The sequence below is a fragment of the Cydia pomonella genome, chromosome 3 (genome assembly GCF_033807575.1).
Source record: "Cydia pomonella isolate Wapato2018A chromosome 3, ilCydPomo1, whole genome shotgun sequence".
NCBI classification, from domain to species: Eukaryota; Metazoa; Arthropoda; class Insecta; order Lepidoptera; family Tortricidae; genus Cydia; species Cydia pomonella.
This window is the reverse complement of record NC_084705.1, coordinates 27,911,478-27,936,273: the sequence shown is the minus strand read 5'-3', so window position 1 is coordinate 27,936,273 and position 24,796 is coordinate 27,911,478. Positions and strand designations below refer to the sequence as shown.

Below are 24,796 nucleotides of genomic sequence, written 5' to 3'. Positions count from 1 at the left end.
ATATAATGAAAGGGTCTTTCATAAGGGTGAGTGTTTGTAAATCTTAGGGCATGTTTCACAATGTCCAAGTAAAGTCTTGAATAAGCTTCTTGCCACTTATCTGACGAATATAGTCATCGTTGGCGTTTCACAATCTTCAAATACGCTTAACTGGTAGACAAAGTTTTTCAGGAAGTTTTATCTGGCAGTTAATTTATTTGTTAATTACGCATCCAATATTCTACTTGGACATTGTGAAACAGGCAAGTATATAACGCTTCATAACGTTTCATAAATACACACATGCATTTTAATGCCATTCATTATGTAGCAGTCACATAAACTTACTACTACAAAAAAATAGTTGGGGACTCTATTATCTGTACAAAAAAGGTCAGCTCACGTATTTCTAATATGTCTACTATATGTTGCAGTCTATGGAGTGTGGAATTAAAAGGAGTAAAATCTCTTATGGTAGAACTGTTGCAAGTGTCCAGTTGTCAGCTATAAATAATAGTTCCAAATCTCTCCAGAGTAGCGCTAGAGTAGCTAAGAACCTAAGCGTTATTGATGGAGTGAAGTGCGCTGTCTATGATTTGATTTTTTTGTCCAAGTATTCTAGGTATTGTAGCGCCACCTATTTAAGGTTTTTTGATGGCACTTTTTGGTACATGGAGATTTCATTTCTTACCTCCACCTTCCATATTACAGTCCTTGGCAACCTGTCTGCGGACATGTACCTCAGTGCTTGAAAATAGCGACCTACTTAAAGGGGCCCAGTGATTGACAGTTCGTCGGACGGTATCGGCCCGTCAGTTGTTCCGAACTGTCAACTTTTTGTTCTAACTGACAGTCCGATACCGTCCGGCGGACTGTGAATCAGTGGGCCAATTTATACTCTAAAATATGTCGCACTGTCGCACTGACAAAAAATACGTGAATAAAACTGCAAAATGAGAAAATATAGTCGTGCACTTTACATCCCTAATAATATAGCAAATGCGATGCTCTGTCTGTCTGTTACCAGTGTTACCTCTCCACGCTTAAACCGCTCAACCGTTTTAGATGAAATTTGGTATGAAATTAGTTAAATACATAAGGATATAGAATAGTTCAGATGAAGTCGCGAGCAGAAGCTAGTACCTAATAACAGTACATTACGATACAAGTGCGAAAAAAAAAAAAAATCGAAACGAATGGCGATAAATTAAAACACGAACGAAGGGAGCGTTTTAAATCAACATGAGTGGCTAATTGCCTATTCGTACATGTATCGTACAACATTTTACAGTACATATGGACCTTTAAATTTTCGACATTGTTCCGTAATGTGCTAATTATCGCACTAGTGCGGTAAAGTAGCACCATATGTACCTAATGTAAATAATATTAGCGTCAGCCCACCTCACTATAAGAATGAAACCGGATCGGCATTAAACAATCACTTGTAAGCGATAATGTAATTGATATCTCATACTTGTACCAACAACAATACACTTAAACTATTGTAGACCTTGTACAGTTGCAATAAGGTTCATGAACGGTCAGTTGGTAAGCTCAGCATTGAGATGTTTATTTGCATGACCTCATCTGCAGATTGTGGCGGTGCGTGGCTGTACAGTTGCGAACAAAAGTTAACTAAAATTATAACTAGCGGCTCTGTTAGCTGTGGACCTCACGAGAATAGCTCTCAAAATTCAATAAAAGTATGGCTCCGGCATTTAAAAAAAATCCAAAAACTAAATCGATAAAAAAAATTATTTCATCATCAAACATGCTCACAAAATATCATGAGAATCGGTTGAGAATTGCGACCCGTAGAAGAGAAAATCCGGACATAATACAGAAGCATTTTTGCTCAAGCTTAAACGAAGCTCGGTCAGATATAAAAGACGAACAAAAGACAAGAAATGAAAAAGAGAGAAATCAAAAGAGAGTTAAGTGTAAAACGAATGAATATTAATACTTACGTGTAGGCATACCAGGGATCGGAACCGGTTTTTTGGAAAAACTTTGAAATAAACATATATTTCGGTTTATTTTATACTCTAAATATAGGACTCGGTTGTGTTTTTAGATAACGACTTTGTATTATTAGATTGCCCAATTAGAAAGGGAATAATTAACAAAGAACGAAAAAATACCGTTTTCGTTCCCATACAAAAAATACCGGTTTCCGATCCCTGAGTCATACCACTATATTCATAAATTTTGTGTGAAAATGCCAAAATTTACACAAAAAAAACTTATATATCTCAAAATAGACTTTTTAAAGCGCCATCGGGCAACGTTAAATATTTTTAATTCACATCGTACCGTAGTTTCGTTCGTGTTTGGCAGGAATGCGTAAATCACATGTATTTTCCATCATGTTATAGGTAATGTTTTAGTTCAATCCGAAACATAATTTATCATTAACTTGAAAACAATATTACGAGCACGAGTAGGTACCTACTTTTCCTGCAACTGCAAACTTAATTTGTGGTTTCAAATCTAGCTAGGATTTCTCAGAAAAAAACGCGCATTTTTGAGTTTTTATATGTTTTCCGAGCAAATCTCGGTCTCCAGATATTTAAATTAATACGAAAGCAACGAGATTTTTTTTCTTGCACAGATGAAATAGCCCAAAAAGGCGTCCGCACATTGGCGCGCGTTCACGGAGCGGGCGCACGCACGCGGGTGCCATTGTAGGTAAAATCATGTAAAATCCGTCGCACGTGTTCGCGCCAGTTAGTATTGCCTGCTCATATTATTTTCCATTAACCCGCTCACCCGCTCCGTGCAACCGCGCCAACTAGCGGACGCACTAAGAGTTTTAATTAAACACTTTTTCGCTCGTCTGTACTATCCCGGTGATGTCAGAATGCAAGCTATTTATTTTCTTTTAGTTCAAGGTTTCATTTAACGCCTGTCTAAGAGATCGCATTACTTTCGTCTAAATAAAACAATGTATTGGGTACAAGTAATATTTGTTGACGGTTGACGGGCCAGTCAACTTCTTCAAGTCGTTATAGTCAGGAGATGACAATGGATACTAAATACATCGTAATTACAGGCAGTCATTTCGTGTGAATGAGTATACAAGGTGCCCGTGAGCATTGCGAGATATTTTAACTGAGCATTCCTGGTAATATTTAGAAACTAGAATGTCATATAAAATTTTCTGGATTAGGCCTAGTTTCAGAGATAATTAAATGTTTTTCGAAATTATTCTTTCGCCATAAGCAAGGTCGGTACAAAACACATTTTTGACACATGCTTATTGATTGACATCGAAAAATTAAAAAAATGTATTCGAGAGGCTACTCCCGAATAAAAAAAAAACTTTTTAGTTCATTTTAGGTTATGTGTTTATCAAATTACGTTTTACATACAGGAGTGTTCAAAAAAAGGGGAAAAAAAACAAAAATAATTGTTTTTTGTTGAATTTCACAAAAAGTCATATAACATATTTGCTTCTGTTGCCATCAGGAATGCACCGTTAAAATCTCTCTCAATGCTCACGGGCACCTTGTATTATGAAATTACTATGATTAGTCGAAAAGATCAAACCTTGGTCATTTTAAAATCAAGTCAATTATAAATTGAAACTAGTCAGAAACCAATAAAATATATCAATTACAAATTCTTAGTGTGTGGTGTGTGGTGAGTTTTCATTGAAACAAAGGTTAACCTCTTACCTTCAATGGTTAAAAATGTATATTTTGACGGATTTACTCGTTGAATTCATATATGTATGTATATGTACAGTCGCCATCAGATATATCAGAGCGGCCAAGATGCTCAAAAATATGCACTGATAAGTGCTTTGTTAAAAATGAGTAACGACCCGATTCGACGAATGATTAAGACACGTTTAAGATCTTGGAATGATCTTTAAAAGATCGATAACCAAACGATTCTGCTGTGATCAAAATAAGATCTATCTACGAGATATTTCTAACGTAAAAGTGACATTGGTTGCCCGAATCGAGCTGCTTCTGTCAATTATACGACATACAAACGATGTCTAAATGAGAACTTATCTAAACCAGAACTTATCGTTATAGTATTTCATTCTTCGAATCAGGCCGTAACTTTAGATATACACATAGGTACCTGTTTTTTTTAATTATGTTATCCTGTAATAAACACAGCTCTCTTTACTAAAGACTCGCCAATCAAATCAAAAACATCATTCAAAAACTTTCCTTTCAACAGTCAACGCCAAGTACAATACTCAAGTCACCTCCACCTTTAAAAGTTCTGTACCCTTAATCCGTCTGCCAAACACAACTACCACCCTAAGTCTGATCTCTGATCACCAACAGTTACTACGTCTTCCAGGGTTCAACTTACGGTGGTTTTATAAATTAAGGTATCCCTTTAACGGGGATAAAGGTGTCACAAATCACGCAAAATTTAACTGAATCACTTCGGGATAGAGTTCAAAATCATTGTCGGAAAAATATTTCCAGTGCCTTATAATGGGGTATGGGAATATGAGAGTTGAGCAATCTTTTGTATTTGCCCTCTTTTTGTGTTTTTGAAGCATTCTTGGAACAAAAGGTGAGAGCAATGGGCTTTGGGCTTAGGTTGGAACAATAGACTTGGTTTCGGATTAGTCGATTATCTTTTAATGTTGTTTGGATGGTTTCGGAGGAAAAAAATAGAAAAATACGAGCAAATAATGTTTATTTTCTTTCATAAAGTTGATCTCGAAAAAGCCTTTTTCAATTATAATTTGTTTAGGTGATTAATAAGAGTAATGAGAATAAATTTTGAACAGCCTTATGGAAAAGGCTACTAGATTAATATCAAATTTGGCACAATAAATGGTTATTTCCTGTAGAATATAACATAAGAAACAAATATTTATAGATTTCGGGTATTGAAAGAGTATGATTGCTACATATTTTTGACTAAAACTTTGTGTTTTTTTTTTATATATTGAAGAGTTCAATTCAAAAACGCTGTCAGCCATGTAGTGACGTCATAGAATTCGAAGCTAACTTCATTTTGAATCTTATACGAGCGTAATGCGTTGAGGTTTTCACAATGAAAAAAATAGTTATAGGTACGATATAACAGTACCCCTAGTGTACATTTGATCGACATCATAACGTGACGAACGCGTTTGCGTTAAGTCTCATTTTGTATAGGATTTTGAGTTTCCAAAACGTCCCGCTTGGCGCGCTCTTTCTAAATCCAATACAAAATGAGACTAAACGCAAACGCGTACGTCACGTTTCGAAATAGATTTTATTTACACTAGGGGTTCTGTACCCCTAGTGTAAATAATTTCGATTTCGAAATACGCGTTTGCGTTAAGTCTCATTTTGTATGGGTTTTTGAACAGCGCGCCAAGCGGGACGTTTTGGAAAGTCAAAAATCTCATACAAAATGACACTTAACGCAAACGCGTACGTCACGTTTCGCTGTCGAAAATATTTACACTAGGGGCACTGATATAACAGAACGGACAAAAAAATCCAAATAGTTATACTGAACAGTATCACTAAATGAGTCCAATTAATTTGGCAATACTAGTCATCCATATGTAGCCGTATTATTTTGTATGGAGGCGGCCTCTTTATAACGACACCGCTACCCTAGGAAATCGGAGCTCTCACCACTGACATAAATATACTAGACAGGCTATCGAGAACAAATTGTGTCCGCCATTTTCAGCGTTTGACGTCTGTCACTAAACTAAAGAATAGGCATAGCTGTGTAGCTAGCCAGAGGCGAAACTGTTATGAAAACTGTTCATTTTCTGCCTACATACGCACTGTAAACAATCTAGATAAAATGTATTTATTTCCTTACAAGTGTATTGAAATTGTTTTACATATGTGACACGGACGATATTAAAATTTATAAAAATAGTCATAAAAAATTTCTATTTGACTTTCGTACTCGTAGCAATTTTGATCAAATCGCGCTTATAGCATAATATACTCTTTAAATATAAGAAAAACACTACAAAAATTACGAGATAAAGAGAAATATATCATTATTATGTATATATTCTGCAAACAATAAGATAGGTAATCATTAATACCTACGTGTTACCTCTGCGAAATTTAATCTATGCGCTAAAGAAAATGGCGTACCACCGCGAGTGTTTAAAGTGATGTTTCAAAATAATCTAAACGAGTTAAAAACAAGAGTTTTTTCGCATTGGATTGTTATTAGGCATATTGCTTTTATTATAACGCACAAAGGCATTTTTTTGACACGCGTGGCATCTTACCAGTAAAGGTGCGGAAAAATTTTGTTAGAGATGCTGACTCTAGTACTATACCTCAATGGCTCTCACAACGCTGAAAGTTCGTTCAAACTAGGAATTGAGTTCATAGTGAGTTTATTTTATTTTAAAAATCGATCTCACCATCTGTCACATGCAACGTGTGGCCCACTTTTATTGATATGATCTAGAGTCCGTCTAATCTAACTTTGCACTAGAGTAGACATCTCCAACAAAATGATTCCACACCTCATTGAAATACCGGCACTTCATTGCGTTCAGTACGTCTCCCCAGTACATTTCGCAGATGTAACACGGAGGTAATAATGATAATCAACCTTATTGTTTGTAAAATATATACACAAAAATGATATATTAATTGTAATCTTGTAATTTTTTTAAGTGTTTTAATTATATTATAGAATATATTATGTTATAAGCGCGATTTGATCAAAATTGTTACGAGTACGAGAGTCAAACACACAACTATAGTTCTTGTAGCAACGAAACGGCCAAGCCACATAATTTGACTAAGGTGTAGAGTTTGTGAAGTTAGGGCTAGAGTTAAAAGCTTGGCTCTACATGAGATCTGATAACTTTTTGACAATGCGATTCTTATGGTTTCGTTTTGGCATCATTTTATATGAAACTGTTTTTGATAGTTCATTAATTTCCAACCTGAAGTAGGTACATTGTAAATATATCAATACCAAAATAGAAATAATAGATGAAACTACATATCATTATACAAAAAAAACGATCATTTGTTCTCTTAAATACTCTTCTTACTTAAGTTTTTTAGGACTCATTTTTTTAATAAGCCTTTATCCTTCTTAGGCCTTCGGAAGGGCTCTCTTTCTCGAAAGTCCCTATTGTCTGCATAATGGTTACAGTACCCCCTACTTACTGCTTACAAAAATCAAACCAATAAGGACTTTTAAGGGGATACAGGAGCCGAGATTTAAATATTTTAGGTGAATATATCCGTCTCGCCGACGAAGCAGCTCCTAAAACTAGTGCGATAAGGAGAACGCTAGGTTAGGCGAAAAATCCTGCGTATTAAAAATCTTGTAAAACGACGTTTTGTACTCGACTGTTTCCTCCTCCAAAACTTAACCAAATGTAACGAAATTTTAAAATCTAAATGGTTATTAATTTATCTGTGTCGGTCTGTTTTGCTTTTTAGACTACTTGATGTCAGTTTGAATACCATGTTTCTCTTTGCGGCATAGTAAATTAGGTCGTTTTTGCGAATATTTGAAGTGCACTAGTGCCTTAAATAACAAAAATATCAAAAAAATCAAAACAGTCTGACACAGATATTAATAATAATGATCTGTGCTGAAAAATCATTACTCTAGATTCAAAAACCACGGAGGAAACAGTCGAGTACGTTTGTATGGAGAAATGACCACTCCTGTTGCCTCTTAAAAGTATATTTTTCCTGCCAGTAGTGTACCGGGCCTAATGCGATACAAATGGCACTTACCCTGGAATGGCATTCAAACCTTAAATATCTCAACTTGATTTCGTATTACTTTTGGTATTTCACTCCATTGAAATCAATATTTCGCGTGCTCGGCTCATGATTGGAGCAGATTTTTACTCCTTTTGTAAAGTATAATTTTTCACAATCCAGCCGCGTATTCGCGCTTAACGACAATCCCAAAGTAAACAAGCATATAGTAAATAAAGACACGATCTAAATTTTAAACGAATTACGTTTTAATCAGTATACAACCAGCTTTCAAATCATGGCAATTTTTTTTAAATTAAAAGTTTGTATTACTTACATTTTATCAGTCAGAAAACCTTTGTGACAGAATTTATGACCTAAGTATATGCCATTCACACTGTTAAATAAAAGCGAGCGAGATGCACAGACTCAACATAAAAAGATTGAGAAAGTTCGAATGCCTCCTCGGCTAATGGTGGACATCAATCTTTGCCCTATCGATGTTGTCTCACAATATTAGGTTCCTTAAAGAGAAAGTCATATCGGTGCTATATTTTGTACAAAAATGGAATTCTATTTTTTGAATGTTGATTCTATTTTCGAATACGTTTTTTTTCCTATTTGGTCTACTGTCTAGAATAAGAATTGATTATTTAAACGAAAAACAAATATTAATATTTAAAAGATATCTTGCGGCCCCACACTAGGCTATGCTGTCACTTGGCAGCCAGATTCGGTTTGAAAAATATAGTTACATAAAAAAGCTAGTTACTCCGGTAACATACAGCCAAAGATAAGGTTAATTAAGAACTATAATGTATGTATTGATTTGTTCTTACTTTTTACCTGCAAATGGCTCTATATATACTATATACAGAATGATTCAGGAGACATGAGCAGGATCAAGCCTGCGTATTCAGTAAGTTATAAGCAACTGTTTCGTACCAGGCCGCGTAGCCAACGTTACAATCGTTAACGCTCTGTAGCGTATCGTAGCTATCTCTCTCTATCACTCTTACATATTAGTGCGACTGTGACAGTTGCGTTTCGTTCGCCACGGAGCGTGAACGATATGCACGTTGGCTACGCGGCCTGCTGTATTTGTGAGATTAACGTTAATTTAATTTTTACTGTTCGAAATTTATTTATTTATTTTAAGTACGACATTTATGGTCACCCTCTTTGTTTCATCCATAACAAATGACAAATTGAATGTCATCGGAGTCTGGTTACTTTTGAAAAATCGTATCTCACTCAAGTGCGAGATTTTATTTTCTTCATATTTAAACTGCTGTTACAACGGTTAAAGAGGTTTTATTTTTGTTAATTAAGTGTTGTTGGGTGTCCATGATTGTAGATAATCAAATTTGTCCTTAACAAAAAGTTAAATAACAGATAAAAACGTGATTGTTTTACTTAAATATGATGGTGAACGATTCATCAACATTTACTGATTGTGTAGGCTTGGCCCTGCTCACGTCTCATGAATCATCCTGTATATATTTTGAGTAAATTTTAATTTAATCCGATCCCCGAGTAATCTAAATAATACTGAAAGAAAAACCTAACAAATTGATCCATCGGTCAAGGTTTATATTGTTACATAAATTCAATTCGCAAATGTGAGAGGTGAATAAAGATCTAGTTTAGGCCACCTATAAAAACATTGAATCCATATTCATAGTTTTATCCACTGCTTATTAATTAGCCAATTTTGGTCCCGGCAAATTTGTTGTTTTTGACACAACATGCAGTTATTAAGAGTAGAAAAAATACCTATTAAGTATAGTTTGTGTCATCTACGATTACGCGCAGATTTTTCAATCAAATCTAACTTTTAATACCATGAAAATACGAGTCAGGACGCGTCTACGTGAATGACACGTTCGTCACGATCTAATAGTATAAAAATATGTACCTAATAAATATATAGATGGAGTAGTACAGCGCCATGTTTTGTGTTACCTGTTTATATTGTCAAGTTTTGAAGTCAAAGTAGGGAAGACCGATACATACATTTTTTGGTTGGGAAAACCGTTATAAGTGGTTATAGGCTGACAGGGTAAGAACTCTCGTATTTGTATACCTACTTCACTCACACACGGGGCGTTTTTACCCTAGGCCTCGGCCCGGGGCGGCAAGCTGCAAAGGGCGGCGCAGGCCCCACTTTTCTAGAAGACGCCGAGACAAAAATGCATGCATTACATGGGACGGCCCAGGCCCACTGGCCCAAGGCGTCAAATATTAAAATACACCTCTGCTCAGACACAGACAGAAACGAATAGTTTCGCTCTTTCTGCTCTACTGACCTTCTAGTGGAGTAAATGTACGAACGCAAGAGTTAGAAGCGACGACGAAAGAGCATGTAGACAGTGTTACCTGATAGACGGTCTTCTCCACATTTGGCTCAATTCATTTTAGCAATTAAACAAGTCCCATATATCTTGTTGCTTGTCCATGTATTAAATTCTAAATTAATTTCCAGAAACAAGCCATGCTAGTCCGCCAACTAGAAGAGGAACTCCGACTACGCATGCGCCAGCCCGCGCCCGAACTACAACAGCAGCTGGAAGCACTGTTCGCCGAGAACGAGCACCTGCAGAGGGAGATAGCGATATTGAGGGATACCATTAAGGTGAGCGAGACGACTTATGATGTACAGCTCTGACTTTACATGCGTAAGCCCGCGCCCGATCTACAATAACAGCTGGAAGCGCTGTTCGCTGAGAACGAGCACCTGCGGAGGGAGATAGCGATAATGAGAAATACCAATGATACCATTAAAGTGAGCGAGACGACTAGTGTTGAACAGCTCTGAGTTTACATACGTTAGCCCGCGCCCGAACTACAACAACAGCTGGAAGCGCTGTCCGCGGAGAACGAGCACCTGCAGAGTGAGACAGGATACCATTAAGTTGAGCGAGACGAATAGAAATACTTCTCGGATATTATCTGCGACAACTGTCCATAAGCTTAGAAGTCATCCGAAGCCTCTTGTAGCCTCTTTGGATAGTAAATGACACATATAAAAAAAATGAAAAAATATCTAGTTTATCCACCGGAGTGAATCATCTGAACTTCACCTGTTCCAATTCTTATTTTCCATAAAACTTTTCATTGAGAGGAAAAAATAATTACAAGCTTAACTTTCGATGTTTAGTATATTTGTATGTTTCTAATTTAGCTTACAAGATACCCCGCAAGCTAAATTAGACCCACTTCCCATTATATAATATAGCTCAAACTTCACATACATACTATGTAAGTTGGATGACTACAATATTATGGTACCATCGAGCTGATCTGACGATGGACACAGGAGGTGACCATAGGAACGCTGTGATAAAACAACGCAACCAAATATTGTTGCTTTTGTTAGAATAGGGTTGTTTCCATCTACAAATCTTAGGGCAGAATTGTATTCCAATAAATTCTTTTGGATTATAAGAACACGTTAAACTACTTTTAGTGGACCTGTAATGACCATATTTTTGTAAATATTGAATTTAAAATATCTTTTGGCACACGTCACGTGACCAAACTCGAAACGTCACTGTTGACAGTTCTCGTCCAGACACGTCCTCGGATTGACACTGTTGACAGTTAGGCGATAAACAACAAATGACAAATGTCAGTTGACAGTTCGTATCTTCTACGTGTGTATGTAGTTATGTGTCAAACCGTAAACTGTGACGTCACACAATTTTCAAAGAGCGTTTTGGGCGCGAAAGCCTCTGTCAAAATATATTTTGTAAATTTAACATATTTAAAGCCGTTTTTAGTGTAAAAGTTGAATTTTAGGGCAACTTTTAGTTAATATAGAAAGTAATACAAGCGTTTCAAAAAATTGGAAACAACCCTATTGTCTCGATAAGAATTAGCTGCCCGTTGAAAGAAAAGTACATTCATCGATAAAAGCAAACTTATGTTTTTTTTTACTAAAAACTTATTTTAAATATATTCTTCAACAGGAACTCGAGCTAAGGATCGAAACGCAGAAGCAGACGTTGCAAGCGCGAGACGAAAGCATCAAGAAGCTTCTAGAAATGCTGCAGAACAAGGGGATGGGTACGTTCTTACACGGTACACGACCTTGTTTACTAAAGAATGAGTAGCACATAGCACAGGCCTGTATCCTTGTGTCACAGGACTAAATAGAGAAGAACAGCTTCATAAAACTCCTGAGTGGTGATGCAACGGTTATCCGGTCATTAATCCGTATCTGGCCGGATACCAGATAGTTGCGTAGTATCCAGCCGGATACCAGATTGTTGCGTAGTATCCGGCCGGATACCGGATAGAAATTGAGCTCGATATTTATGACTAACATATGCACTAAACGCTCAAACACCTTATAAGTAACAAAGCAAAATTAATTAACTAAGCATTTGCAACGAAATCATTTAAATACTTACGACGAAGACTGTAATGTATCGCTATATTCAATGCCCACTGTGTGAGAATTTACGGCACGATTCGAAGAATGAGATACTATAACGATAAGTTCTGGTCTAGATAAGATCTCATTTAGATATCGTTTGTATGTCGTATAATTGACAGAAGCAGCTCGATTCGGGCACCCAATGTCAATTTGACGTTAGAAATATCGTAGATAGATCTTATAGGGAGCGTGCATGAACTGTAGGAGGCAGCACAGGAGCCGTCAGATTTTTGGCGCGAGCCGCGCGAGGCGTGAACGTGATGTTTATTGTTCCAATGTAGCCCACAATATGGCAGAACCTACTATGCACAAGAAAACATGTGACGTGTAAATGAACATGTTTAAGATTCCGATTAAGGTCACAAGATGGCAGACCCTCCAACGCCCATGGTCCCTATTGGGATCACAGCGGAATCGAAATAAACGTCAATTTTGACATGTCGTTTAGTTAATCGATCTTTCCAAGATCTTAAACGAGTCTTAATCATTCTTCGAATCGGGCCATTAGTTTACTTTTCTAGCAATGACTGTCGTAACTAAGTAGAAATAAGTTGCAACCTGCATCAAACTAAGCGCACGCGCGCGATCTAAATTCCCGATCTAATTAGCCGTATATTCGGCGGCTGGATACCAGATTTTCGGTAGCCCCGAAGGCCGGGTATCCGGTATTCGATATCTGGCCAAACCACTATCCGTTGCATCTCTACTCCTTAGCATCTCACAACTACCTTACGTGCGCAGTTAACCCATATCCTGTAGACGGGCTATTTAATTTAAAAAGTTGCACATTTTACTTTTTACAAATTCGGGAATTTTTAAGTTACTTAATCACGAGCTCTTTCTACCCTAATAGGTGAACAAAATTGTGTCTCGATTTTCATTTCCATTCTGTTCTGAAAGACCGAATTTTTTTAGAAATGGAAGAACACTTTTTTTAACCTAATTAGGATGGAAATAGGTCGTAGAATCACGGTACAAATAACACAAAAAAAAACAGGAAGCGTAGTGCACAACTTTAAATATGATGGTCCTAATACGTAACGGGGTCGCCATGTAAATGATACGCGCATATGGTAGTGGAATCTCTAAGACTGTTGTATGAAGTTGTTATTCTGCCAGTCTGTGCTTGAGTGTTGCACGTGTCTAAATGGCAACGCATAGATTAGAACTCCCCTGAGAATCTGGACTTTAGATTTACCTAAGTCCTTACAAAAACGCACGAAGTCTTGAACTAGTATTCGTAAATATGATTTATAGGCCTTAGATATTTCTGTGTAGATGCTATACTTAGTTTTGGGTGTTTATATATAAATGTATCATAAATTTAAGAAGCAAACCACTCGTATAGTACTTAGCGATGGTCTCTAAAAAACTTAATTTAAATATAAATCCTAATAGCCCAAATAGTATACAAACAATTATATTGAGTGACACCACAGTCACCGCACCATGATTATTTGATCAAGATATTTTACACATTTTTTCCTTAAAGTGTAAGCTAATTTAATTCACATGCACTTTGCATCTATTAATCTATTACATCATTGTAAACTTGGTTAAAGAAACTCACAATAAATAAAATACAATAGATAGATTGCCTAAATTTAAATCGTCGACACGGCTAACCTGACATTATACGCGTACTTTCGTACACCTGTAGAGAAAGGACCACAATCTCAGTTCTAGCTCGATGTTTAACGAGCTAGTTTCCCAGTAGTTTCTATTTGATATGTCACTGAATTCATGATCAATGCACATATTACACAGAACACACACATATGCTTGTCACGTAGCTCTTATTTACACACACTGGTATGTAGTCATTCTATAGACCATTCCCTGAATGAAGAAACCCAAGAAAAGAGAATAACTAATGCAATTGTTGGCACGGAAATATTTAAAAGTCGTTGGACTTGTTCCAATAATGCTCAAGAGGCGGGGGCGAATATTATGGTATGCAAATATTAAGTATGGAATTGCAAATAAAGCTCTAGTAGATGTTTAACGGATTCGAAGGTCCTTCAATACTGTAACGATTTGTTAAGAAGAAGCATATACAGAACCTGGCTACCTGTCTATATACCTATTTAGCTTTCACTTACTTACATTTTGATGTAAATTACTAAGTACGTAACCAAATTACTTAAAAGGCGCTGTTATCTGTTGCCTTTCTTGCTTTTCGCCCTAGTCTACTTTCCAGAGCTGCATATAACCCGCTTCCAACTTTCAGGTAAAGAGGAAGAGCGGCAGATGTTCCAACAGATGCAGGCTATGGCACAGAAGCAGGTAATTATCCGAGCCTTCTCAATGTAGCATGCCTTCGTAAGCTTTCCAATGCCAATGTCTGGAAAATCTCGTGCTAGGAGTACCGCTCGGCATGGACTTCGGAAGATGGCGTCAGTGACGACGCTTTAACGAGGGACGTTGCGTTGATCAGTAAAAATCCACGTATGACAAAATACACTGTCTTTAATCTTCCGCTGGCATTGTGTGCTAAGTATAGCGTCACTATATATGTATAGGAATATATCACTATTTCTATAGACGCTTTATGAGTATAACAGTGTCGATGGGAAATTAAGGTATAACCGCTGTTACTGACACCTTCTCCCTTAAAGTCCTGGCCGAGCGGTAGGGATGCGTCCTTCAAATATCGAAAAAGAAAACAAATTGACGTTAAGTGATAGTTAAATCATAATTTTAAATCAAAGACTTTTTCAATCATTGGATGGATGCCGTGAATACAGTTCTTTAGTTCGTTCCTCTTCAGTACCTTGGGAAGCTTGCTCTTTAACTTTAAGAATCTATACCGTATGTCAGTTACCAAGTATATTATGCACGTCACTCTGCTTTCTTATTTGTGTACGTTAGTAATTTGAATCACATGGGCGTTTTATTTTGTGATACCTTTATCAACGTCACAGTTTCTGTTAGAATTGCTCTTGATAGTTTCATTTCATTCATTTTGACTCGCCAATGTGTCGCGACGCCTTTCAGTTCGTCCACTCCGTGGCTTCATTCAATCTTTGCTTTCTCTTCACTCTCCACGTTTCAAAGCCTTTCTGTGACACTGTCCAGCTTGTCCCCGTGCACACGACCCCGTCCAGACACCTCGACGATACAAAAACAGTTTTCAAAATAAGAAAAATTACCTATGAATTCGGCCATAACACAAAAGAAAGCGACACGAACACAACTGAACCACGACATTGCATGTTTAGCAGCTCATTGTTCCCGCCACATGAACCTTAGAAGACCGTCTCGTGTAATTTTGATTGGGCATTCAGTTTGAGCAATCATTATTAGAAGCGATAAAATGTGTCCGAGCCGCCTACCGTTGGGGCTGCGTCGAGGATCGCGCGGGCGGGTCGGCGCAGCCCCACCGGGCCGCGGAGCCTTGCAGCGCGGCGGCGGCGGCTGACCGTCTACGGCTGCCGGCAGGAGCTCAAGGCGACGGCGGACACGCTGCGGGCGCTGCAGGTGCAGCTGGAACGCGCGCTGGCGGCGGCCGGGCTGCCCGGCGGCAGCGCCGGCGCCACGCTCACCGCCGTGCTCGAGACCAAAGAGGCGCGCATCGCCACCCTCGAGCGGCAGGTCGCGCTGCTCGAGAGCGAGCTGGCCGCGCTCGGCTCGCCGCCGCCGCCCTCGCTCGCACCCTCGCACGCCTCGCTGTACGATAAAGTCGAGCCTCCGTTCAAGCGCCAAGTAAGTTTTCTGCTGAACGACGTGCGCGTGATGAAGGACGGGCGCACGAGCGCGCCGCCCGCGCCCGTGCCGGCGTCGCGCCTGCGCCTGGCGCCGACGCCGGCGCTGGGCGGCCTGGGTGCGCGCCTCGGCAGCGCCGCCTCCTCGGCGTCGGCGTTCGCGCGCCGTTCGCCCTACTATAGCGCCACTACGCTGTGACTGCGATCGAAACGTGTCAATTTCTCGCTTTAACGAACTTAGCCGAGTCGCCGCCGACGACTGTGTTGAACCGTTATATTTTTATGTAAAGACTTGTTCGTTGTTAAAGCTATTTTTATTAAAATAAGACGAATTATATTCTTGAATAAAATCTAATCGATTAAAATTATTTTTGTTAAGACTAGGGCCTTAGATGCGATATTGATATTTTAGATGTACGTAATGTATGGTTAGGCGAAATGTGAGATCGATTACGTTGACACCAAATTTGGCAATTTAGTGAAAGACTGTTATTAATAATAAAGACTGTTGTGGTCGAATGCATCGAATGAGACCTTCGAGTAAATGTTCTGTGCGATCCCTGAGATTATCATTTGATCATGTTGTGCTTTCGGTGTTGGAGCCTCATCGTCGCTTGGTCCCAGCCACCCGCATAGAACCTCTCACGACCCGACATCTCATGTAGATCATGTCATCGTGTCTCACGGTAGATAAATGTATCACAACGTAGGCGCCCGAGCATCTACCTCCAGGCCTGAGCCTGTGGACCTGGAAAGCTTTCTACCGTCATGCGATTCCATTTGTACTTTAGAATAGAAAGTTTTCCAGCCGTCCTACTTCCTAATCGAGTGACCGGTGCGATTTTAAATTTACAGTCTTAGAGTTAAAGTGTAATGCATGTCGATACGAGCGTATGAGGTACTTAATATTAATCCGAGTCTTCCACGCGCGCGTGAAGCTTGCGCCGCTTACCATCGATCTAACATCACTAACCGTTTCTGAATCAGTATTAGTAGATTAAACATCAGTATCATTTCTGCCATCACTTTTGCCTCAGTAGATAGAACTTTTTATTCTTTGTCGTTTGTACTAATGTTGTTGACGGATTCTATGACGAATTTGGGGTGGATGATCAACTAGTTGGATGAGTTCCGGCTGGAGATCCAGCGGCGAGACCAGGAGATACTGGCGATGGCGGCGAAGATGAAGGCGCTGGAGGAGCAGCACCAGGACTACCAGCGCCACATCGCCGTGCTCAAAGAGTCGCTGTGCGCGAAGGAGGAGCACTACAGCATGTTGCAGACTGACGTGAGAATGTTGAACTTTAGCTTACGGCGAGGCCTACACTACTGCCACTTTATTTTGGATTGGATACACGGAACAATACCTATTCAAAATTTATTTAATTTACAAGGGCTAGCAGAACTGGTGTCACCAATCTACAATCCGAAATAAATATCACTACACATTATCATAACATTTCTGTTTAAACAATATGAAGCGAAAAATTACCTTTAGCGTGTCGAAATGAGTTTACAGTCAGTTTTTCTAGTTCTTCTCCTAGTTTTAAGCACTGCAAGTGTGTACCAAATGTGTCACGGCCAAGTCGTAAGAAATGAGCGAGAAACTTTAATTCAAACGGGCCCGAAAATGGGGCTTTTTCCAAGCTTTTTACTCCAATTCTTCTTCCGAGTTTTAATGTGGTAGAAGGCAAAAGTTGACCCGCACCGCAAATTGTTCCTAAGCAACTGATGTGTTGCAGTGTCAATAGATAAGAACATATATTTTGAGACTTTAAAGTAATCTGTCCTAAAGGAGGGGTCATATATTTGCATGAATGAAGTATTTCGCTCAAATAGTATTAGTTATGTAGTTTAAGAATATAATGAAGTCCTTAACAGAATTTAGTTTTATAAAGATTAGGTCAAGTTAGGTTAGGTCACGCCTTGCAGAATAGTGGCGAGTCTTTGAAAATTTGGAGAAATGTAATTTAGCCTAGGCTTTCAATGATTGCTGTATTGACAAAATGTTGGGCGGACTTTGTAGCGCATGGGAACATAATGAACTAATTTATATTCATTCATGTGATGTCGGTCATATAAGTTTGAAAATTGTACTTGTACGATCCGTCCATCCGCCTGTGCACTTATCTGCCACAAGTTTAACATACAAATACGGCGATACAATAAACATTAGGTGACCGACCGACAAAAATTATCAAACTTTCTAGAATGATTAGAGGGAACATCGTTCTAACGTAATATGCATTTGCTTTGCCTTGGCAAAAACAAACATCCAATCAAATTGCTGGTATGCAATTAAGTACCACGAATAAGTGTTCTATTGAAAGGCTAGATTACATGGGTTCATACTTAGTAGTGTTTTCCTTACTTTTGGCCTGGGGATCATTAGAGAGAGAGACCCCACACTATCGTATTTTAAGCGTCGGCGTCTAGTCAACTCTGCACAGTTGCACCAACGCTCGGAAGACGTTAGTGTGAGGTCTCCCTGATACTTCTTTCGTCTCTTATGTTCAGTTAACCATTAATGTGTTCTCAGGTAGAGGAGCTAAAGGCGCGCCTAGACGAGAAGAGCCGCCTGGTGGAAAAGAAGACCGCAGCAGCTTTGGCCGCCGCGCACGAGTTGGCAGAATTACGTGACCACTCCGAGATCAAGGATAGAAAGATTAACGTGCTGCAGCGAAAGGTACTTTGGTGCTGTTGTAATAAGGGTGCGAATGGAAAAGATGATGGTGTGGTGAAGTAATGTGATGAAGGATCTCAAAGTAATAGATTAAGAAAGGTAAATAACTCTAATCAATGTGAAGTCTGATTGTGGAATGCGAATGTTTTGAGTCTTGTGATTGGGTGAATATAAAAGAACTTTGATAAGAGTGAGCAAATAACATCGCTGAAAAAGAGGTGAGTTGGTGATTTTATTGCCAATGAAGTTCTAGATGTTTTCATGCGGTATGAGCCAGCCAGGCGTTATACATTTTGAGCTCAATATTATTCTGGATTCGTATTATTAAATGTGCACAAAATAAAATCCTAGCCAGCAATGACTGTAATAATTGAAGACTGATACGAGTATGACTGTGATTGGTGTTACGAAGGATGGTGGCGGGTGTTTGGTTGGTGAGCTGCATTGAAAATGAAAATAAGATGTCATATGTATTTTGTATATTGATATCCTTACCTCACATACAATTATTAGTTATTTTTTACCCGGTATTTAGGTTTTAGAAATATTTAATTTGTTTTTTCTTTAAGGAAATGCTTGAACATATTGAATAAACATTATTTTAAGTAGCTAACTATTTATTATATTAGTGTTATTTCGGTATAAACCACGACAACAAAACTAAAGACAAAATATAACTTTAAATAATGGAACTAATAATTGAATTATTTAATCATATAGATACATTCTAGACACTATAACTTTACGCAAGAAACATATGTAGATCTAGACCCCATGTGAATAAAATAGATATATATATAGTAAAATTATTGATCACTTGACCATACACAAGCAATAAAAAAACTCGCCAGCGATAAAAACACACTTATCGCTAATCGCTGGTCGCCGCCTAGCAGACGCCATATGCATACTATGCTCCGTGTCGGGCGGGTGACATCAAACGATGTTGCAGTAACGATATGCATTATGCTTATGCAATGTACGGCCGCAGTCAGCGGACCTTGATTAATGTTTCATTAGGGCGGTTACCCTCTACGGGGTCACAGGGTGAGAGCGCTCAAACGAAGTTATATTTCAATTGAAATCCTAAATTGAATAGACATTTTGATAACCATGCCGAAAACCAGTATATATAACCGATTTGATAGTGTTTAAACGAAGCTTTTAATAAATGGTCAAATAGACATCATGTTGGTTAACGGCCAATTTTTTCTATATGTACTTAATACTTATCTCTATCACTTTTATCGATTTAAAGCATTAACATCTATGGGTGTAGAAACATTTAAGGTAATAGAGAATATCACATAGACAGATACGTGTTAAAAAAATTACCTGGTTTACGCTGCAAATAACATTACATTATGACATGCCCGAGTATCTTATCCACAGCGACAACCGATAAACACAGCCACAATAGGCCCGCAGAGCCCTATGATATAGCGTCTCAGTGCCGCAGTGCGTTATCGATACATCACGCGAGCCCTGGAGACTTTCAGTTCACATCAACTTTCACGGTGTTTACCCGCGCGATAAAATACTGCCTCATTAGCAATACACAACATGTTTAAAGTCAAATTTCGATGCCAAATAATATTGTCGAGTTTACTCTAAGCGTATTTACGCTATAGCATTATGTTATAGATATTAAAGACCAGACTAAGACGAAAAACATTAGTAAATTCTTAGCAATTTTGGACCAATTAATAACACATTTTTTGAACGAAGATACCTAAAGAAGAGAAAGATAATATTTGTGAAAACCTCTTGCTTGGACAGAATCCAAAACACGTTTAAACGTAAAATTAAACATTCCCAACATCTTTTCAAAGCTATATTGTGCAAATATTTTAACGAAATCGTGATTTTGACATTGCAGCCGGATTTTATACTCCAGCTATTATGTCGATTCATAAAACTTTTCCTTATGATCAATATAGACAGAGATTCTTTATTTCCATAAGACAATACCAATCTTGAGAAGTCTTTTACAAAATCCTATAAAGTACGAAAGCACTTCATCCAATTTAACGATTCTTTATAAAGCTTATCTCTTTAAACGTATTTCCGGTATATACTAAGCAATATTTTTGTTTTAATGCTAGATTTCCTTTTTACGTTAGCTTTTTAGTTTTGTATCCTGTGAAGTCCTGTGCTTGTTTTTATTTAAAGGTATGTTACTTTATGTTATTTCTGTTTTCTGTGTATTTATGTTTTCCAATGAAGTATTAGTTTCCAATAAATATTATTCATATAGGATTAATTTTCAATAAGGGGCACATCAAAGGCCGAAGAAGTGCTTATACTCATTGGCTATTACGTTGAACATCAAACGTCGACACCAATTTCATATACCATATGTTTTCAGATCGAAAACCTTGAAGACTTGCTGAAAGAAAAAGATAATCAAGTAGACATGGCTAGAGCTAGGCTCAATGCCATGCAAGCTCATCACTGCTCCTCTGAAGGCGCCCTCTCGTCGCTCGAAGAAGTCATAGGAGACAAAGAGAAACAAATCCAACAACTCCGCGAACAACGAGACAGGGCGGAACACGAGAAGAACGAGGAGCGAGAGCTCCACGAGAGAGAGATAGCAGATTACAAGATGAAACTCCACGCTCTTGAAAGTGAAGTCGAAAAGTTAGGAGCAAGACTCGAGAGAGCCCAAGCCGAGAAGGACAGACTTGAAGCTAAATTAGAAAGCTCTCAGTCGGAGCTAGGAAAATCTAAAGCGGAGCTTGACAAAGCGGCCAGTGAGGTGGGAAGGTCTGGGGCTGACTGGGAAGCAGCAAAGCAACGCCTAGCTAGACTTGAGCTTGAAAATGAACGACTTAAACACGAACTCGAACGCTCGCAGACTACATTCGGCAGAAGCACGTTAACAACGTCCCAGGAGCTGGACAGAGTGCAAGAGAAGGCGGATAAGAACGCCGCAGAGTTGAGGCGTACTCTTGCAGAGCTGAGGGTGACACAAGCAGACGCTGAGAGAGCGCATTCCGAGGCCTCTGGGCTCCAAGACAAGCTCGAGAAGAGTCAGGGTGAGGTGTACCGCCTTAAGGCCAAGCTGGAAAATGCACAAACGGAACAGGACAGCCTAAAAGAAGAATATGACCGGTAAGTTCAATTCGTGTTAAAATTTTGCGTGCCGTTTTTTAAAGATAGGCTATTACGTTGAGCGTTCCACGTCTTACTTTATGCGTAGAACAACATTAATATTTAGTTCGTGTATGTAGAGAAAATGGGCGGTTTTGCGGGGGCTCATTTCAGCAAATGTGTTCATTTTCTAAATATAAGACAGTAACATTACTATTGTTAAGAATAATGGGCTGTAATTACGACATTCTGGAATTTTAAGATAAGACATGGGTTTAAGCGTTAGAAGTTCGGTCATATGTAATTTTGTTTTTTAATCTGACAGAAAAGAAACTAGTTAGTCGCTTTTTCAAACTCAGTAGTCCATAGCCATAATGTTCTGAGCAAACATTTAGTTTTGAACAAATGTTTGCTCTTCCCATTCACTATTGGAGCAATGTTTCCATTAACCGAACGGAAAAACGATTGCTCGCTTAGACCTGTTCAGAACACTAAGTGAAAACGCTGTTTTAGGATATTACGGAACTTTCAAATTTAATTTGAAGGTAAATTATACGTGAATCAATCGCGACGTCGTTAGCAGTGTTAAAACGTTGTTTACCTAAACGCAACCCGACTATTCTCAAATAAACCGTCAAATAGTAGCATCGTATAGGGGTGTAGGTTTTCGTGACTAATAGCCGGTTTTCCCCTGTGGGAATACCGGAATTCATGTCACCTACAGCACGAGTAATGGAGTGCAAACTGCGCCTCCGTCGAGCTTTTACCTTTATTGGAAACTTTTGTTTAATTTTGGGTTCACACTTGTTTTTAAAACTACGCCCATGGTTTGCTCACAAATATGTGATTTATTCCTATATTTAGACTTTCATAAATTCATTTCATGGTCGGATTAGGATAACTATAATAATGTTAGTAATAGAAGTAGATTGGTATATTATATACAATCGGGAACATTCGCGGTGAACCAGTTCAGATTTTTTTTTCCTTGATCCTTACGAACGAACTAAACTCCGCCTCCCATAGAGTTAACCAATTACGATGCATTTAGAATTGTTTATCGTAATGTAAAAGCAGGTAATGAGATAAAAATAGGTAGTAAGGACAGTTTCTTACTTGTTATTACCCATAAAGATATAATTATATTGATTAAGATGCATTTAGGATTCCTTATCTTAGTTTGCAAATGCCGGCCGTCACAAAGACTATGGACGACAATAAACTTTACCTGAGCTAACCTTTTTTTTGACACATACTTCTTTTTAAGTGCCATACTATTGGTCATCACTTTTGTGTTATCGCCTCACCGCATACAAGACGTTTAAAAGATTTTCCCCCGGTGGTTCACCGCGAATGTCCCCGATACCTATCGGCCATATATACAGAATAGGAATTTAGTTGCTTATTACATTAATCCTATTATCAAACGTTTAAATACACGTACCTATACGAAAAAGATTTTTAACCTATTGACTGCTTTTTGTTAATCCAATAATGAGGTTCGTTCATACTCACGCTATAACACATATGTATAAGCGTTATTGGCTCTGTAGCCACGACAACTCACGACGGCATAAAGAGTTTTCGGAGTTCAGTTAGTAGTAAATGATACTGAGTAGTTGGTAGCGAATATAATAGCTACAAAAACCTTACCTATATTTTCGATAAACTATAAAAATATTATTGCTTTTTTCGCTATTTCTTCTTTATATTAGCGTATCAATTTCATAGGTTAATACGTTATTAGGGAAAGTAAGTTGACCCCATTACCTACTAATCAAAAACACAATTGCAAAATTGTAGTTAAATAAGCGATTTCCACCTTTAAAGATACGTTTTGCTACATATCTGGGCGTTTTCTAAAATCGATATTAAAAACCTGATTCTTACAAATCTGGACTTTTTTGGGCTCATTCTATTCAGTATCGTTAACATTTTCCATCATACCATAACAAATACGTCACGAACACGATTTAGTGTGATTTTTTTTCACTTGTATGAGCGTGATGTTGTTGAATCTACAATGCCCATACAAATTTTTGGGACATTTTTATACCCATTAAGTTTAAATATGGTGATTCCGAGTTGAAAGAACCCAAAAACACCAGGATCTGTGAGAATCAGGTCTTCAATATGTTTTATTGAAAAAGCTCACCTACTATAATGTGAAAATACTAACATATGTTCGCTTATTTAACTATCATATATTACCCTTTGGTCGCCATGCATCCTATCCAAAAATATCACGCACACTAACAGGCCGTCATATTACGGCGTTATGGGTACCATAGGATTCTTGGCGTTCAAAGAGTTAACTAGATACGTAGCACCCAGGTTTCAGTTCAATAAGGGGTCATTCTACAAACATCTCATTCCCCTGGCCATAAATATTCGCAAATTCCCAGGGAATTCCGCTTCATTAGCATCAAATTTTTGGTGACCGTGTAACTCGTACCAAGATCCATCTACAACCGAAACAGCTAAGCGGAATCTCCTGGGAATTTGCGAATAAGTATAGCCAGGGGAATGAGATTCCAGGGGAATGAGAGTAGAATGACCCTAAGCCCTCTAGAGGGTCAAGTTCAATGTTTTAACAAGGCATTTGATCATAGTGGGACCACACCGTTTAAGCCAGCACTCGACAGCGAATACTAGTAAGGCATTTGTCTCCGCCAAAGCCTTATTTAATTTATGCTTACGCCTTGGGTTCGGATTTTTCATACTGCCGTAAGGTCCTGACTTGTGGGTGCGAAAATGGTGCGACATGTAGTATTTCCACCCGATTGGCGCGAGAGCGGGGCGCATCCCACATGCGATCCGTTTCAATCAGGTAGCAGTACCGATGTCGCACCGTCCATACTGACAAATCAGGGCTATAACCGCGAAAGTCGAAGTTCGTCAATTGCGGGTATTTTTCTCTGTCACTCTAAGTACGTCTTAGTGAGAGTAAAAGAGAAAGATTCCCGCAATTAGCGAATTTCTGTTTTCGCGGTAGGAAGGGCCTATGACGTTAGTGAAGTGTGACCTCAACATTTAGAATAAAAAAAAAAAAAAAAAAACAGAGTATGCCAGTTATATAATTCGGTTATGATTTCATTAAAAAAATGCAGTAAGTATTTCAACTATAATGGAGCCTTCACACTTCGCTATCCTCTTCTAAAAGTCCTATACCTACTTATACCGAATTGTACATGTTCCGTTTATGTAATTA

At 38.4% G+C, this 24,796-nt stretch overlaps 1 protein-coding gene and 1 long non-coding RNA gene across 3 annotated transcripts in view; one reads left to right on the top strand and one right to left on the bottom strand.

The window, feature by feature from the left end:
- Positions 1-24,796, bottom strand: part of LOC133516485 (uncharacterized) — a 469,629-nt gene that overhangs the window by 384,130 nt on the left and 60,703 nt on the right. The window lies entirely within an intron of this gene.
- The window catches only part of LOC133516468 (plectin-like), a 92,947-nt gene that overhangs the window by 43,051 nt on the left and 25,100 nt on the right, over positions 1-24,796 (top strand). For both annotated transcript variants that reach the window (XM_061849426.1, XM_061849427.1), the window contains exons 2-7: positions 10,150-10,299; positions 11,636-11,747; positions 14,336-14,391; positions 16,930-17,097; positions 18,349-18,495; positions 20,861-21,606. In XM_061849426.1, the coding sequence (XP_061705410.1) occupies positions 10,150-10,299; positions 11,636-11,747; positions 14,336-14,391; positions 16,930-17,097; positions 18,349-18,495; positions 20,861-21,606 (1,379 nt within the window). The remainder of the gene's footprint in view (positions 1-10,149; positions 10,300-11,635; positions 11,748-14,335; positions 14,392-16,929; positions 17,098-18,348; positions 18,496-20,860; positions 21,607-24,796) is intronic.